Here is an 18,499-nt window from a genome sequence, read left to right as displayed (position 1 = left end):
GTGCCAACCGTCAGCCCCGCGCGCCTATAGGAAGGCGGGGTGAGAAGATCACCGAGGCTCCGCCTCCGGTGCAGGGTTTTCTCAGGGGGCGGGGCCACGGGCTGTACCAGAGGGGAGAAACCTGCAGAGAGTAGAAAAGGGGAACCTAGAATGGGTTAGAAGCCGGGAAGAGGGGAAAGCTGGGAGACCCCTTGGGCCGGATGCTAGAGCAGTAACCCCCACGGTCTGGCCAGCTGAGGTTCCATTTCCCTCCACTGACACCAGATTACTTAGTGTTCCCGGAATATGCTCCGCGTATTCACCCTTTCTAGCTTTTCGACTGCTGCTTTCTGCCTAGAATGACCCTTTCTCTACCTGGAAAACGCGACCCCCCTCCCACCTTTCCTTAACACTGGGTCATAACTCAGACTTCGTTTGTTTTCAGCTTAATTTGTTTATGCATTTTTACTCAAAGCATTTACTAAGCACTAGACAATAGTGACTGGCATTTCAGATTAGAACAGATAAATTGTTGGTTATCCACAAGAGGTCCCTGAGTCCCCAGGGCCAGCTTCTGCCAGTTGACACCTAAAAACATATTGTAGATGCACACCTCATCATTAAAAAAAAAAAATCTTAAACCTTACATTGTCGTTATAACATTAATCAAGGACAAGGTTATAAAAACTTTTTTAATTTCCAGAATGTAAATGAAATTCATTCCTCTAATGATAACATTTTTTAACATTTAGCTGAGGCTGAAACTTGGGTTCTCTGATTGCTTAAATTGGTTCAGATACCATTTCAGGTTTTTTTGTTTGTTGTTTTTAATCTGTGTTAATCATTTTTTTCTACCTACCTGTGGCCCATAGTTCCTTCTATAATTCTATTTTACTCCTGTGATTTTATGCAACTTGTAATTTTAGAAACTAAAAAGACATGATTTTGTGCACTATGGTTCCAATTTTATCATCAGCATTCCCTAAAAGTTAAATTTTAGTTTAGTGGGAGCTGAAATATCTAGACCAGTCCTTCCCAAATCCTTGACTAGATATTATTTATTCACTTTTTAATTATGAGATATTTTACACATTTAAGAGACACTTGAGGACTTCCCTGGTGGCGCAATGGTTAAGAATCCACCTGCCAATGCAGGGGACATGGGTTCAAGCCCTGGTCAGGGAACTAAGATCCCACATGCCACAGAGCAACTAAGCCCGTGTGCCACAACTACTGAAGCCAGCTTGCCTAGAGCCCGTGCTCTGCAACAAGAGAAGCCACTGCAATGAGAAGCCCGTGCACCGCAACGAAGAGTAGCCCCCGCTCACCGCAACTAGAGAAAGCTCACACGGAGCAATGAAGACCCAACACAGCCAAAATTTAATTAATTAATTAATAATAAAAAAGTACATTTGATGCATAGGTACATTGCAATGAATCACTGAAAAGCAATGAGGTACCCATCCCACCGCCTAAGGAATAGAACTTTACCAATACCTCCTACTCATTTTTAAGGACTCGGTTTGATTAGTACCTCTTGTGATACACTAAGAGATTAACTATGTTGTCTTGGTGGTGAGAAAGGAATGTTTTTAATATCTTTTCCATATTTTTCCTCATTTTTCTGAAATAAGCATGTATTTCTTTTCTAATAAGAAAAAATATTAACTTTACTTTAGAGGGAATAAAAACCCGTTTCCTCTGGGAAACTTTCCCAGACCACCATCTTAGTGGAATTAATCTTTTTATCTTTCTTTGCTCTTGAGGCTTGTTTACCTCTATTACACTTGGTTCCATGATTATTTGCTTTCTAGTCTGTCTACCCCACTGGGCTGCTCACTCTTCCAGGATAGAGTTCATGCCTGATTCATCCCCTATGCCTAGCAGAGCTCTAATGCAAAAGCCATCCATAAAAGTTGAATGGAGAAAAGAAGAAAATAAGAAATGACCAATATCCAGCCCCTGCCACACTGACAATGCTTTTGTTACCAAACCAGGTTTGTTTGCGCAACGTGTGGCAAGCCAAATGCTGAGACACAGAGGTTTGCGGCAGAAAAATAATTTATTCACAAGGCAGCCAAGCCAGGAGACGGGAGAACAAATCTCAGATCCGCCTCTCTGAAGGCTTGAGCTATTTATGGGATAAAGAAGTAGTGTAGACTTAGGCATGGGGAAAGGTGATTAGAGGTGGGGAAAGGTGATTAGAGGTAGGGAAAGGTGAGGTAAGTGGTGTTTTGCACAGGCGTATCTGGATTATATGCTTCTTCATGGGATGCATGTTCAAAAATGGAGGGGCTTAGTGTGATCTGAGAGTGGACTTTTGGCCCTCTTATGTCAAAAGGTTGTTCATTGGACACCTGTGAGGGCCCAGCTTTAGGGTCAGTGGTCCCAACCAGTCTTAGCCAGATTGAACTGACCAAGAGCTGATTCAAAGTTCTGAAAAAACAACTTAAGCCCCTGTTGCTATAGCGACCCATACTTCAGAAGTGTTATCTGTAGGGGTGGTTAAGGAGTCTTGTGATATATTACCCAGGCTATGCGATGCCTGGAGGGTATGAAATTAAAGAGAGGAAAAAAACAAATTAAAGCTAGCTTAATCAGTGACGGTAGTTTACAAGCAGAGGGGTTTTTTAACAAGCTGTTCCTTATCTGTTGTTCTGTAAAACGGGCTGAAGAATTTCTGCTAGTCACAAACCTCTGTTAACACTGTGGGCACAGTTTCATTTTCATAATGAAAGCTGAGTTGTAGAAGAACAATTTCTCCTCTTTTTACAGGGAAGGGAGATCTGCCAGATAAACTGATTGCGGCAAGGGGCGAGGCCAGATGGGAAAACCAAGAAGGGGAATTCATTTCCTCCTGGATATTAGAGATGTTATCTGGTGTGCATGCGTCTGCCAGGGGAATCAGCCGTGGGCTGGGTGATTCTGGATGGAGCGCTCTATCTTATGCTGCATCTGCAGACCACTTTTGCAAATGTAATAAATCCCTGGCAGTCTGAGATAGGCAGTGCCCTCCTGTCTCCTCTCCACCCCTCAACGGCCCAGCCTGAGAGAAGAGAGCAGACCCCAAACCCCTGTCCTGCTCTCTGCCCAGAACACGAGAGTCTTATGTACCTAGTTCTTTCAAGAGAGGCGACATATGCCTTGGGATGGTGGCCTTACCTCTTGTGTCTAACCTCTAATACGCTTGACACTTTTAAAACAATTGTTCTTATAAAATATTTAATAGCTACAATAATACTTATAATACATGTATAAAAATTGAGTACATTTATAACACTTTGCACCCCCGTCCTAGTGTAAGAAACAGAACATCATTTTTGTCTTTTAAGAGCCCTGCGTTCGTTGTTTTGCGTAGATTGAAGAATCCTTGCATCCCTGGGATAAATCCCACTTGATCATGGTGTATGATCTTCTTAATGTGTTGTTGGATTCTGTTTGCTAGTATTTTGTTGAGGATTTTTGTGTCTATGTTCATCAGTGATATTGGTCTGTAATTTTCTTTTTTTATGATACCTTTGTCTGGTTTTGGTATCAGGGTGATGGTGGCCTTGCAGAACGAGTTTGGGAGTGTTCCTCCCTCTGCAATTTTTTGGAAGAGTTTGAGAAGGATAGGTGTTAACTCTTTTCTAAATTTCGATAGAATTCGCCTGTGAAGCCATCTGGTCCTGGACTTTTGTTTGCTGGAAGATTTTGAATTACAGTTTCAATTTCATTACCTGTGATTGGTCTGTTTACCATATTCACAAATTAAAGAATAAAAACCAGGGGCTTCCCTGGTGGCGCAGTGGTTTGGAGTCCGCCTGCCAATGCAGGGGAGACGGGTTCGAGCCCTGGTCTGGGAAGAAGCCACATTAGTTGCTGCGGAGCAACTAAGCCCGTGTGCTACAACTACTGAGCCTGTGCTCTAGAGCCCGCGAGCTGCAACTTCTGAGACCGCATGCCACAACTACTGAGGCCTGCGCACCTAGAGCCCGTGCTCCACAACAAGAGAAGCCACCTCAGTGAGAGAAGCCCACGCACCCAATGAAGAGGAGCCCCCGCTCGCCACAACTAGAGAAAGCCCACGTGCAGCAACGATAACCCAATGCAGCCAAAAATAAATAAATAAATAATTTTAAAAAGAATAAAAACCATATGATCATCTCAATAGATGCAGAAAAAGCTTTTGACAAAATTCAACACCAATTTATAATAAAAACTCTCCAGAAAGTGGGCATAGAGGGAACCTACCTCAACATAATAAAGGCCACATACAACAAACCCACAACAAAATTCATTCTCAATGGTGAAAAACTGAAAGCATTTCCTCTAAGATCAGGAACAAGACAAGAATGTCCACTGTCGCCACTACTATTCAACATAGTATTGGAAGTCCTAGCCATGGCAATCAGAGAAGAAAAAGAAATAAAAGGAATACATATTGGGATAGAAAAAGTAAAACTCACTGTTTGCAGATGACATGATACCATACATAGAAAATCCTAAAGATGCCACCAGAAAACTACTAGAACTAATCAATGAATTGGGTAAGGTTGCAGGATACAAAATTAATGCACAGAAATCTCTTGCATTCCTATACATTAACAACCAAAGATCAGAAAGAGAAATTAAGGAAACAATCCCACTTACCATCGCAACAAAAAGAATGAAATACCTAGGAATAAAACTACCTAAGGAGGCAAAAGACCTGTACTCAGAAAACTATAAAACACTGATGAAAGAAAGCAAAGATGACACAAACAGATGGAGAGATACCATGCTCCTGGATTGGAAGGACCAATATTGTGAAAATGACTATACTACCCAAAGCAATCTACAAGTTCAATGCAATCCCTATCAAATTACCAATGGCATTTTTCACAGAATTAGAACAAAAAATTTTACAATTTGTATGGAAACACAAAAGACCCCGAATAGCCAAAGCAATCTTGAGAAAGAAAAACAGAGCTGGAGGAATCAGGCTCCCTGACTTCAGACTATACTACAAAGCTACAGTAATCAAGACAGTATGGTACTGGCACAAAAACAGAAATATAAATCAATGGTACAGGATAGAAAGCCCAGAGATAAACCCACGTACCTATGGTCACCTAATCTATGACAAAGGAGGCAAGAATATACAATGGAGACAAGACAGTCTCTTCAATAAATGGTGCTGGGAAAACTGGGCAACTACATGTAAAATAATGAAATTAGAACACTAGCTAACACCATACTCAAAAATGAACTCAAAATGGATTAAAGACCTAAATGTAGGGATTTCCCTGGTGGCGCAGTGGTTGAGAATCCGCCTGCCAATGCAGGGGACACAAGTTCAATCCCTGGTCCGGGAAGATCCCACATGCCACAGAGCAACTGGGCCCATGCGCCACAACTGCTGAGCCTTCACTCTGGAGCTGCCGAGCCACAACTACTGAAGCCCACACACCTAGAGCCCGTGCTCCACAGCAAGAGAAGCCACTGCAGTGAGAAGCCCATGCACCACAATGAAGAGTAGCCCCTACTCACTGCAACTAGAGAAAGCCCGCATGTAGCAACAAAGACCCAACGCAGCCAAAAATAAATAAATAAATAAAATTTAAAAAAAGACCAAATGTAAGACCAGACACCATAAAACTCTTAGAGGAAAACACAGGAAAAACACTCTTTGACATAAATCACAGCAAAATCTTTTATGACCCACATCCTAGAGTAATGAAAATAAAAACAAAAATAAACAAATGGGACCTAATGAAACTTAAAGGCTTTTGCACAGCAAAGGAAACCATAAACAAGACAAAAAGACAACCCACAGAATGGGAGAAAATATTTGCAAACGAAGCAAGAGAAAGGATTAATCTCCAAAATATATAAACAGCTCATGCAGCTTAATATTAAAAAAACGAACCCAATGAAAAAATGGGCAGAAGACCTCAATAGACAGTTCAGCAAAGAAGATATACAGATGGCCGAGAGTCACATGAAAATATGCTCAACAACACTAATTATTAGAGAAATACAAATCAAAACTATAGTGAGGTATCACCTCACACCAGTCTAAATGGCCATCATCAAAAAATCTACAAACAAGATTCATGGGCATTGCTTGATGCTCAGGAATTTCAAAAGAATGAGATTAGATGATTGATGACAAGGATTTCTGCAGAAGAGCTATGCAAATAGACCTCTCAGAATGGGCACAGGGGTGGAAGATGAAATCTATCCCATGCAAAGTCTCACCAAAGGTTATTCAGAGCAGAGGAATCTCAATAATCAAATGGACAGAATGGCCCATTCTACAGATGTTGAGAACATCCCTAACCATCTGCTGTTTGTGCAATGGGTTCATGAACAAAGAGAATCTAATGTATAAGAGGAAGGTCATTCATGGGCTGAATCACATGGACTTCCCCCAACCAATATGATCTGGTTAATACAACGCCTGAGGGCCCAAACTGCCAACAGCAGAGCCCAATAATGTGTATCTTCCCTGGTACTGCAAACCAGCCAGCTATGTGGAGAAGGATGACTATTTGTGGCTTCCTTCCATCACTGTGAGGCTGCGATACCTACACAGGCATGAACTTTATTCTGAATTTGCATATGATATCCCTGCTTGTCTGCAAATTTATAAATTACTTTAATGCCCAATGATGCACTCCAAAACAATGGCTAAATCTTTTCCTAAAAATGTGAAACGTGGACTGTTGCCTATGGAATTCACTGGCCTATAACACAGAAGCAGCTGCTCTTATAAAATGAATGATGAACTGGACAACCGAAGACCCAATTTAGGAAACAGCAGGGAATGACTTTTAGAGTTTGGAGTGCTGTCCTACAGAATAATGTTTAAGCTCTGAATCCAAAACAAATTTATATTTTGTTTCTCCCTTACCAGAATACAAGCGTCCTGGAATCACAGGGTGGCATGAGAAAGAAAGGAGGCATGGTCCATTGTATTAATTGACACCAAATCACAGACTGTACCTAATGTCTCTTCTGCTCAAATGATCAGACACTTGAGATGAACAAGATTTGAGGACACTTGCCAAAGAGATTTGGGGAAGAGATGTTGATAAGATCAGCTCAGAAGACACCCAGAGCGTGAGAATATTTGCAGCCCTTGTAAATCTCACCAAAAAGGCTGGAATTGTAGGGAAGGCTCTCTTATGAACTATTTCAAACATAAAATGGTGCCATAAAAATATAATAAAAACCTGTGTTGGGCTTCCCTGGTGGCGCAGTGGTTGAGAGTCCGCCTGCCGATGCAGAGGACATGGGTTCATGTCCCGGTCCGGGAAGATCCCACATGCCGCGGAGTGGCTGGGCCTGTGAGCCATGGCTGCTGAGCCTGCGCGTCTGGAGTCTGTGCTCCGCAACGAGAGAGGCCACAACAGTGAGAGGCCCGTGTACTGCAAAAAAACCCAAAAACAAAACAAAACAAAAAAACACCTGTGTACCCACTACCCAGATTATGAACTAAAACAGTACCAGGACTATTTAAGGTCCCTGGGTAACCTTCCATGATCTCACCATCCTTACTCTCTATACCGCCTCCTAGATGTAACCACTGCCCTGAATTTTGTTTTTTATGTTCCCATTCATGACTTCATAAGTTTATTACATATGTACATATCAACAAAAAATGTGTCAATTTTCATATTTTTCCATTTTATATACATGGGAGCATACTATTTGAATCCTTCATCAACTTATTTATTTTTTGCTCAAGATTAGGAAAAGCATCCATATTTAATTTTCAATAATGTATAATTGTCTAATGAGTGAGTTTATTATGATTGTGGTTAGCAAATACCTTTTGAGTATTATATAAGTTGTTTCTAAATTTCTTTTTGCTATTATAAATAATTCTGTAATTTTTGTACCTGTATTCTTGTACACTGAGTTTATCTTGAGTTTTCTGTATAAGCAATTATATTGTTTGAATATAAACACTCATTTATGAAAAAAAAACCCTACAAACAATAAATGCTGGAGAGGGTGTGGAGAAAAGGGAACCCTCTTACACTGTTGGTAGGAATATAAGTTGTTACAGCCACTGTGGAGAACAGTATGGAGGTTCCTTAAAAAACTAAAAATAGAACTACCATATGACCCAGAAATCCCACTACTGGGCATATACCCTGAGAAAACCATAATTCAAAAAGACACATGCACCCTAATGTTCATTGGAGCTCTATTTACAATAGCCAGGACATGGAAGCCACGTAAGTGTGCATTGACAGATGAATGGATAAAGACGATGTGGTACATATATATAATGGTATACTACTCAGCCATAGAAAGAAATGAAATTGAGTAATTTGTAGAGATGTGGATGGACCTAGAGTCTGTCATACAGAGTGAAGTAAGTCAGAAAGAGAAAAACAAATATATATTAACGCATATATGTGGAATCTAGAAAAATGGTACAGATGAACCTATTTACAGAGCAGGAACAGAAAGGACGTGTGGACACGGAGGGTGGGGAAGGAGAGGGTGGGATGAATTGGAAGATTAGGTTTGACATAAATACACAACCATGTGTAAAATAGATAGCTAGTGGGAACCTGCTATATAGCACAGGCAGCTCAGCACGGTGCTCTGTGATGGCCTACTTGGGTGGGATGCCGGGGGAGGGAGGTCCAAGAGGGAGGGGATGTGTGTATGCGTATGGCTGATTCACTTCACTGTGCAGCAGAAACTAACACAACATTGTAAAGCAATTATACTCCAATCAAAAAACAAAACCCTGCATGTCTGTCTCCACTCCATCCCTTTTCCTTTTCTCAGAGGTAACCACTACCCTGAATATTACATTTATCATTTCCTTTTCTTTTTAATCTCACCACGCATGTCTTTATCTCCAAACCATATATTGTTTAATTTTGCATGTTTGTGAGCTTTAGGTAAATAGAATTATTCTGTATTTTTCCAAGATTTGCTTTTTCATTCAGCATTTTCGTTGCTATAGTTTCCATTGTATGAATCAACCAAAAACTCCACTCTTGTTGGCCATAAAGACTGTTTCCAGTTTTTTGCTAGTTACAAACAGTGCTATTATGAATATTCTTTCTTTCTTTTTTTAAAAAATATTCTTGTATGTGTATCCTGACGCGGTCAGTGAGTTCTCCTAGGTTTATCTAGGAGAGGTTTGGTGGGTCACAGTGATGCATGTCTTAAGCTTTACTAGACGATGCCGAATTGTTTTCCAAGGTGATTGTATCAGTCATGACAATTGCAATCCCAACAGTAATGTTTCAGTTGTTAGACATCTTCACCAATACATGATGCTTACACATTTTTATTTTTTGCAAATCTGTAAAGCAGTATCTCACTGGTTTAATATGCATTTCTGGGATTTCTAATGATATTGAACATCATGTTATAAGTTTATTGGCCATTTCCACTCTCTCTTTTGAAAAGTGCCTATCTGAGTCATTTGCCCATGTTTCTTCTATTGATTTATCTTTTTCTCCCTAATTTGTAAGAGTTCTTTATATGTCCTGGGCATTAATCGTTTGTCAGTTTAACAAATCCTTTGTTAATCTTGAACATGTCTTATCTCTCTAGCTAAACTGTTAGTCCTGGAGGTTGAGGATAGGGATAGAGAGTACAGAAAAATAAATTAGACCAGTAAGGATCCTTTAGGATTACAACTTCCTATTTCCCTTATACCTTTCTCCACATGGGTCAAAGTGCTGGAGGCACAGAGCGTGCCCTTCAGTGAAGTGAAGATTTTTCAAGAGCCTGGGAGGGAAGGTTACAAGCTGGCTTTGTTTTGCTTTCTTTTTCTTTTTCTTTTTTTTTTTTTTTTTTGCTCCAAGTATTTTATTTTTTTATTTTTTTATTGGGGTATAGTTGTTTTACAATGTTGTGTTAGTTTCTACTGTACATTGGAGTTCCCTGTGCTATACAGCAGGTTCTTGTTAGTTATCTATTTTATACATATTAATGTATGTATGTCAGTCCCAGTCTCCCAATTCATCCCACTGTCTTGCTTTCTTTTTAAAGAACCAGTCACAACAAGGCAGATAAAGAATGTTGAGTTGTCAGACTTTGATACATTCAGATGAAGGCGTGGACGCGTGGAGGTGAACTCGCTGCATTCTCTTTGGTGGCTGGTGCGCGGAAGTTTCTTTTGCCCCCAGGTGTTGCCTTGTGAGCTCTTACATGTGCGCTGAGTCTCTCCAGCTTCGCCGGAAGCTCTCTGAACCGACGGCCAGATTCCGTTGGTTTAAGTCTCTCCGGGCCTGGCACTCAGCCAAGCGCTCAGTTCCTTTACAGATTTACCTACAAGGCTACAGAAATGCACGGTTCCGCCGCTGTACTAGGAATTACGGTCGGGAAGGCGGGAAAGCTCAGTGCACCCGAGGGGTCTCCTGCCTGTCTCCCGCGCGCTGAAGGAATCTCTGGAGAACGTGTCTTGGGGCCGGGAAGTGGGGATCCGCTAAACATTTTAGAGGCGTCCCTGGGTGGGGTGGGCAGGAGCTTGGCAGGCCTCAGTGGGGTAGCCGTTTGCACCCTGCTCTGCTTCACAGGGGAGGGGGCGGGGACCAGGAGGACTTTGGAACCTGTTATTGAAGGTGTTGCAGTAACAGGGCGCAAAGTCAACACGCGCGCAGGGCGCCACGGCCCGCCGCAGCCAGCAGAGCCCGGCGGGCCACCCCGGTCTCCGGTCCAGGACTGGGGGAGCGGCACCCCGGCCCCACCGCGCCCAACACAGACCCCGCCTCGCCGCCGGACGACCCGCGGAAGCGGCGGCGGGCACCAAGGGTCCCAGGACGCTGCCCTAGCGCTGGGGGCGGGTCTCGAATCGCCGAGCTCCGGGGCGTGTCACGGACGCCAGCTCCCGATTGGCCGGCCGAGGCGGTAACGGGCCAGGAGCTGCTGGATTGGCGCAGCCGGAGGCCAGAGCAGGAGTAACTGGACTCCAAGAGGCCGGTCGCAGTTACGGAGCCCGAGGGGTTGGCGTCTGCGCCGGGCCCAAAGTCTAGGGAGAGATCCTGACCGGGACGCGCGCACCATGCCCTACCTGCTCATCAGCACCCAGATCCGCATGGTGAGTACCCGCTGGCCATCCCTGGGAGTTGGCGTTCGGCCCGGGTCAGGGGGGTGGGGGGGGCGCTGCAGACCGCATCTTGGCGCCTCCCTCCCGGGCGACGCCCGCGCGTGGCCGGACCCGGAAGCCGCCCGGAACACGCCCCCCTGGGCCGGGAGGGAGGCTGGGTCTTGGACTCAGCCTGGATCCAGGGACTCGGAGAGCTCTGGCGGCCCGGCGACTCCAGCGCCGCGAAGGGGGCCAGGTGAGTGCGTCCCCACCACCCAGCGAGCTCCGGGCGCCTGTGGCTCCGGTCCTACCTGCCTGCGGGAGGTCGGAGCCTTCGGGAGGGACCCAGGAAGTCCTGGTCTCACATGTGCAGCACCCACTGCCCCACACAGAGCCACTCTGCCAGGGAGTGGGGAGTGGGAGTGGACTAACCTGAGGGAGAGAGGTTTGCTAAAGGATGTGCTAAGACGCCAAGACCCCTGTGCCGAGTGGCCCACTAGCTGCACCCTTAGGCACTTCCAGGAAGAGCTCTCCTGAGACCTTAGAAAAGGAAGAGAAGAAAGAACCCGAGACAGCCCATGGGGTTAGAGATGGGAGAACACCGTTCAACAGTCAGAAACCACGCCCCTTTCCCTGGGCGCAGTTTCCTCTGCAAAAAGAAGGTGCTGGTTGCTCCATGAGTCCCCATTTGGCTTCGGAATAATATGACCGGGTCCCCAACCTGGGTAGCAGGATGCTCCTCTGCCCTTTCCCACTCCCCAGTGCTTGGGTGATCCATCAGAGGGCACACAGCTCCCTTGGGACGCAGGAAATAACAGATGGGCTCACTACTGGGCAGGAGAGGTCTCGGCAGTGCCACAGGACAGTGGTTTAAGAACCAGTCAGCTGTGCAGTTGTTAAAATGTAGACTCCTGGACCCCTTCCCAGACCTCCGGAAGCACTCTGGAAGCCTGGGGCTTGGGAATTCAGTGCTCCTCAAGCAATTTAAAAAAATAACAGTTCCATTGTTATAATACATATCACCACAGAATTCACCAAAGTGTACAATACAGTGGTGATGGGGGGTTTTTTTGTTTTTGTTTTTTAGCTTTGCTCAGAGTGGTGCATCCATCACCATAGGCAATTTTAGAACATTTCTATCACCTTAAAAAGAAACCCTGTACCCATACCCTGTCCTTAGCAGTCACTCCTCATTTCCCCCGGGCCCCTCAGCCCTAGGTAACCACCCGTCTACTTTTCGTTGTAATATGTGGTCTTTGGCCTCTTTGACTTACGTGATGTTTTCAAGGTTCATCCATATTGTAGCATACATCAATACTCGTTCCTTTTTATTGTCAAATAAAATTCCATTGAATGGCTATACCACATTTTATTTATCTACTGATCAGTTGACAAACATTTAGGTTGTTTCCACTTTCTGGTTATTATGAATAATGCTACTGTGAACATTCGTGTGCAAGTTTTTGTGTGGACATATGTTCTCATTTCTCTGTTCTCCAGGTGATTCTGATACACAGAAATAGGCAGTGGTGCCTGGCATGAAGGTGCCAGTAGTTGGGCATTGCCCAGCCCGGCCTAGAGGGTGCAGGGAGGCCCCACATGGCTCAGCCTGATCACTGATGGACTCCACCCCTTCCCAGCTTGTGTTTAGCCCCCAAGATTCCTTTCCTCTCCCTCCAGTCTTTAACTGAAGCGGGCTCAGAGCCAGCAGGCGGGGGAGGAAGGAGAGGCGAGACCACTCACCTCTACCTGGCAGCCAGCCAAGCAGCCGCTGTGACTTACCTTGCAGGAGGTGGGCCCCACCATGGTGGGCGATGAGCACTCCGATCCAGAACTGATGCGGCATCTGGGGGCCTCAAAAAGAAGCGTCCTGGGAAACAACTTGTAAGTAGTAGCATTCCTGAGGATCTTCTCCTTGCCAGCCCCTAGACCTGTCTCTGTTCCTTTTACACAACAGGACAATGCCACTGCCTAGCCTCAGGACCCCTCTGCCTGCATCCTGGGGATCTGTCCTCTGTAGGCTTTCTCTGAGAGCTTTCCCACTGGCCCTCCCTTCACAAGGGAGCCCCTGGACAAAGTCCCAGGACAGAGTCTGGTTCCATGAGTACAGGACTCTGCAAGTGGACTGCTCCTTGCCCTGCCCTCTCACCTCTAAACTGGATCCCATCAAGGCAAAGACAAGCACAGAGAAAGGCTTCTGTCTTGAAGAGATGGCTAAGCAACAAAGCTCAGCCCTAGAAACAGGGAGAAGGGAGCCTGGGTCCTGCTTCCAGTTCAGCTACTGCCTGGGGACTTAGCCACCTCCCTTGGCATCCTTCACACCAGCCCCAAGTCTAAACCGTGATTGATGCTTCCTTTTCTGCCCCTCACCCCTTCCTGCCGTAGGCAGGGAGAACTCTGGCTACACAGGCTCAAACTCCTGAGAAGGGTCACCGGAGTGCACCCCGGTTAGAAGAAGGGAAAGAGGAGGCGAGCTGGCCGTAGCCCCCTGGTCAGGGTAGGAGGGCAGAAGCCAACCCCATCCCTTTGCCATAAGGCTTTTGTCTCTCAGATGCCCAGCCTGGGGCTTCAGCCCTTTATCTACCTGATGGCCCTTCAGAATCAATTAACCCTGAAAGAAGGGAAACCAAGCATTCTCCATCCTACGGAGTGGCACTCAGAGCCAGGAGCTCTTGGGGGCCAAACTTATTGCTCCACGACTACAGGACAGCCAGGCAGCAAGAGGGCAGAGGCCTGGGGGAGGGTCGCAGGGAGAGCAGGCCGCTCCTGCTGAATGGGCAGTGGCCCAGGGCACATGGAGCTGTTGTCAGACTCATGCCGGTTCTACTCTCTGGATGACATTGGGAAAGCTGCTTGACTCCTCTCTTTTCTCACTTATAAAATGGGAACAATAACAGTACCTTCCTTAGGTTGTTGGGAGGAATAAATGAGATGATGCAAAGAGCTTAGTAGATGAGGGGCAGGGAATGTGTACTCACGCTGGCACCCAGAAGGCACCCAGCAAACGTCAGTCCCTGTTAGGAGTACTCCTGACCAGGCCTAGTCTGCAGCAGATACTAGCTTGGTACACGGGGCTGTGCCGTGTACTCCCTCACGCCACCCTCTTTCTCTTCGCAGTTGTGAGTACTACGTCAATGACCCTCCTCGAATAGTCCTTGACAAGCTGGAGCGCAGAGGCTTCCGTGTGCTGAGCATGACAGGGGTGGGCCAGACGTTGGTGTGGTGCCTGCACAAGGAGTGACCCTCCCACGCTGAGGAGCCGCAGTCACCCCTTCTCTGGAGTGGTTGCCATGGGCCCCGCCCCCAGGACCCTGCCTCACTCACCGCCCTGCCCATTCTTCCCAAGTCGTCATTTTCCTCGGCCCAGCACCACTGGGCAATGGACGGCCTTCTCTGAAACCTGCCTCAGCCAGTGGGGGGGCAGGGCCCCTGGCCCTGGTGCCCCCAGCTGCCCCTCCAGCTTCAGGCCTGGCACGGGCCCCGGGGGAGGCCGTGTTCTGTGGCAGGCTGAGGAGCTGGCAAGAGCCAGGCTGCCCCTGGCAGGGAGCTGGCCGCCCCCGCGGAGCATGGCTCCAGGACTGGGCACGTGGGTCCCGCGTAGCGAGTCCAAGCCAGTAATGGGCTGTGATGAGGGGCTGCTCCTCTGCCCTGCTGGCCACTGACTCTCACCGTGTGGAGCACCTCCCTGGGAGGGAGAGCCAGGCCTGGGTGGAGCCCTCCGAGGCAGAGGCCAGAAACCAGGGCCACGCTTGGGCAGGCCCACACCCTACACCTATGTATGCAACAGAGGTAGTCTCTTTAAAAAAAAAAAAAAAAAAAAGTTTATTGGTGACGTTTAAGAAAAGGGCTGTGGGATGGGAGGGCTGGAGGCAGGAGGCTACGTGGGCTGCCCAGCCTGGTCCTCCTGCTGCATCTGGGCGATCAGCTGCTGCCTCTCAGCTGCCTGGCGCATGCGCATCATGACGAGGCTCTCATAGTCCCTCTCAGACCGCACCGAACCCTGGGGGGACAGAGGGAGGACACGGAGGCGTCAGGGCGGCGGGGCACAGCCCCACGGATTCCAGCCTCGGAGGACAAGGCCTAGACAGAGCCGCCGCCAAGAGTCAAGGAGGGAGGATGCCCAGGAAGGGAAGGACCCTGGAACATCCTGCAATCCCAACTCACCCATGTTCCTTCAGAGTAAGCAGGCCTTTGGCCCCAGGCCAGCTTCTCAGCTGGCTCCCCTTCAGCCCATCTCAAGCAGCTATCACCTCACCCCGCCTCCCCTTTCCCAGGCCCTTCACATCTACAGTCAGCTCAGGTGAATCACTTCCTCATGCTCTAGCCAGGCCCTCATCTCCCTTCATTTCCTCCACCCCATGGCTTCCGCTTCTCACAAGTTACCAGTGAAGGGGGGTTGTCAGAGGCGCAGAAATACACTCCACTCTGCCAGGTGGAGGTGAGAGCGCTGACCCCTCCCAGCTGCCCACCCTCCCTGTGGTCTGGCTCCTGCTGAGGATGCACAGGGAGCCCTGCCCTAGACACAGCCTCACTCAGCCCCACCCTAGGAGAGAGAAACAAGCATGAGGCCAGCTTGCCTCCTAAAAATACACACCAGGGCTCCTGGAGGGCAGGGCCCGTGGCTGTTTCTTTTATGATCTTGCCCGCACAGTGTGGGGGACTGAGCGGTGCAGTATTTTCATAATCAAAAGAATAATAAACGACCACCTCAGTGGGCCAAGGCTGTGGCGTGGAGAGGCAGCTCTACGGGAGAGCCCTGCGCCACCAACGCCGTGCCCTGATAAGGTCTGCAGTGGCACTTTAACCACTTCCTCCGTGCAGCTGAAGCTGCGTGAAGAAGTATGAGGCCCACCAGAGTTGGCACAGAAGGGAGCCAGGCCAGGGGGGCTTCACAGTAGAGAGCTGCTGAGGCCTGTTTCGCAGTACCCCAAGCTGATGCACCTTCGTGGAACGGGCCAGGAAAAAAGTTCGGTGGTCAGTGACCCGGGGAATTAGAAGGGAGTGGCTGGGGTTAAGATGCCAGGCCCTGGCCAACTGGTTTGGAGTCAGGGGTGTACAGAACCAGGAAGTGTTACCCAGCCCAGATCCCCCTGCCCTTCCTGACAGCCCCAAGCCTCCTCCTCTCTCCCAGGCCTCCGCGGCTCCTAGGAGAATTGCCCTCCCAGCCAGGCCCACCTCCTAGCCTTGACCCAGCCCCTTCCCCAGAGGCAGGACCCCAAATGAGGCCCAGGCAGCCCCACAGGAAGGCAGGACACTGGCTCTCAAATGTCCTTTCCTGCCCTGAGGCTATGTGGGAAAATCGAGGAAGGCTGAGGAAATGGAGCAGCCAGGCTTGCTGTCAGGCCAAGGGGAGGGCAATTCTCCCCACCCCCCGCCAAGGTAATGCTGCTCTGCTGAGAAAACCTGAAGTCACCCTCGGCACGCCCCGAGCCTGGCCCTGGGAGGAGCCAGCCCTTTATAGGCACAGGGCTGCTCCCTGTTAACACACCCTCTGCCTCCTTCCTTCCCCCCATCCCTGCAGGCTCTGCTAATGAGGGCTGGTCACCGGGGCCCCAGGGCTGAGTCACCCACACCAGCGACATGCCTCTTCCTTCCCCAGCAGTCGGCTCCCACCTCCCGGAGCTCCTCACCCCACACCCATGGGGGCTGGGGCGCCAGGCCTGCCCGCGAGGGCGCAGGGCATTGGGCTGTGGAGGAAGAGGCGGCAGCGTGGTGACACACAAAGCAGGGCTGCCCCAGACGGTCCCCAGAGGAATGTTAGGCTCCCCGGTGCCCTGGGGCGTTGCCGCTGCCCCAATCCCTGCCTGCGGATGCTGTAATTACCTCAGAGCATGAGACCAGCCTCCCACCTGACTGAGTCAGCCGAAGACAACAACAACACGTCTCCACCGCCACACACTGGCACAAACAGCCAAGCCACTCATCAGTCTGGGAGCCAGCAGCGGAGAGGCCGGCCCCCGCAGGGCCAGGGAGAGGGCGAGGAGCCACCTCGGGTCGCGCCGCAGCTGCCCTCGCTCCGGCCCCACGGAGTGGAGTGCTGTTTCTTCCTCCTGGGGTTTTTCCACTGCCCTATCAAGTAACCAGGCCACTCCTGTCCCTCTGGGAAACTCCGGTCGCCAGGAACTCTCAGCTTTTTCGGCTCTCCTGGACACGCGGCCAAAGGTCCCTGCTGGGCAGAAACCCGGAGGCCTCTGCTTCTGCCAGCGAAGGCTGCCTCCCTGATTCTCGCCGTTCACTTCCAGCGGGACCAGATGGCCCCCAGCTGCCCTTGAACCGGGCTTCTGAGGTACCAGGCTTGTCTGCTGGCTCCCCGGGGCCCCATGGAGATCTGGCGGAAAGGCTCCTTCCGCAGTGCCTCCTTCTTCAAGCGGCTGAGCCTGCGGCGGCCGCGGAGACTGCGGCGACAGGGCAGCGTGCTCAGCCAGGCCAGCACCGCTGGAGGGGACCACGAGGAGTACAGCAACCGAGAGGTCGTCCGGGAGCTGCGAGGGAGGCCAGATGGCCGGCGCCTGCCACTGTGGGGGGACGAGCAGCCCCGGGCCACCCTGCTGGCCCCGCCCAAACCCCCGCGCCTCTACCGAGAAATCTCCAGCTGCCCCAACATCCTGGAGTCCCCATCTACTTACGCCACAACCTACTCTGCCACCCTGCCCTCCGCGCTCTCCCTGGCAGACGCCCTCCACCAATACTCCGACGAGGACCTTTTGGACACGCCCCCCTTCCAGAGGACACCTGCTCCGGACCTCAGTGATCCCTTCTTCTCCTTCAAAGTGGACCTGGGGATTTCACTTCTTGAGGAAGTTCTACAGATGCTGAGGGAGCAATTTCCCAGTGAGCCCAGCTTCTGAATGGGGGGAGGGTGGGCAGAGGTGGATGAAAGAGCCAGAAGCCTGGGGACCCAGAAAAGGAGGGGACAGTCGTGGATTAAGGTAGGGATAGGAATCCAGGTCCCTGCCTTCCCTCTGGGTCCTGAACAGTTCTCTGAGTCACCCCAGAGTGGAAGGACAGAGGTACAGAGGCAAGCTGGAAATGTGAGGGCCACCTGCTGGCAGGAGCCCTGAAGGCAGCTAGCTAGGCTGGGAAAGGGAGGCCACGCCTGCAACCACAGGGACCAGGCAGAGGCCAGCAGACAGGGAGGGAGGCATAAGGGGTGAGTCCGGGAGTGGAGGACGCGCAGACTGGGCACGACAGATGGGTGCCCTGCGCCAGCTTCCTCTGAAGCCACTGTCAACAGAACGAGGTTATAGGACAGGTCTGGGCAAAAGTGGTCCAATCCAGGCTGGAGAGGAAAGTGGGAGACCTAAGGGGAGAGGGATGAAACAGGCGTGACCTTGTACAGTATGGTAGCCACTAGCTGCACGTGGCTGTTTAACTGAAATTAAATACAATTAAAAATTCAGCCCTCAGTCTCACTAGCCACATTTCAGGTGCTCAACAGCCACATATGACTAACGGCTACCACACTGGACAGTGCAGAGTGAACGGTAA

The 18,499-nt window shown here is 49.2% G+C and overlaps 3 protein-coding genes across 3 annotated transcripts in view; 2 read left to right on the top strand and 1 right to left on the bottom strand.

Moving 5' to 3' along the window:
* The first annotated feature begins 10,914 nt into the window (after positions 1 to 10,914).
* On the top strand, positions 10,915 to 14,256 carry GCHFR (GTP cyclohydrolase I feedback regulator). The gene is made up of 3 exons (XM_079700944.1): positions 10,915 to 11,023; positions 12,801 to 12,895; positions 14,129 to 14,256. The coding sequence occupies exons 1-3, from the start codon at positions 10,988 to 10,990 to the stop codon at positions 14,250 to 14,252; spliced, it is 255 nt and encodes an 84-aa protein (XP_079557070.1). The 5' UTR covers positions 10,915 to 10,987; the 3' UTR covers positions 14,253 to 14,256.
* A 600-nt stretch (positions 14,257 to 14,856) lies between these two features.
* Positions 14,857 to 18,499, bottom strand: part of DNAJC17 (DnaJ heat shock protein family (Hsp40) member C17) — a gene marked incomplete at its 5' end in the record, with an annotated part of 38,835 nt that continues 35,192 nt past the window's right edge. The window contains one exon of the mRNA XM_079700943.1: positions 14,857 to 15,011. Coding sequence (XP_079557069.1) covers positions 14,889 to 15,011 — 123 coding nt within the window. The 3' untranslated portion in view covers positions 14,857 to 14,888. The remainder of the gene's footprint in view (positions 15,012 to 18,499) is intronic.
* On the top strand, positions 17,332 to 17,859 carry LOC307050165 (uncharacterized protein C15orf62, mitochondrial; the record flags this gene model as incomplete). The annotated part of the gene is made up of 1 exon (XM_079699988.1): positions 17,332 to 17,859. One exon carries the CDS (start codon positions 17,332 to 17,334, stop codon positions 17,857 to 17,859), a length of 528 nt encoding a protein of 175 aa, XP_079556114.1.

The sequence above is a fragment of the Hyperoodon ampullatus genome, assembly GCF_949752795.1.
Source record: "Hyperoodon ampullatus genome assembly, chromosome: 3".
Taxonomy (NCBI): Eukaryota; Metazoa; Chordata; class Mammalia; order Artiodactyla; family Ziphiidae; genus Hyperoodon; species Hyperoodon ampullatus.
This window is presented reverse-complemented; position numbering and strand designations above follow the sequence as displayed.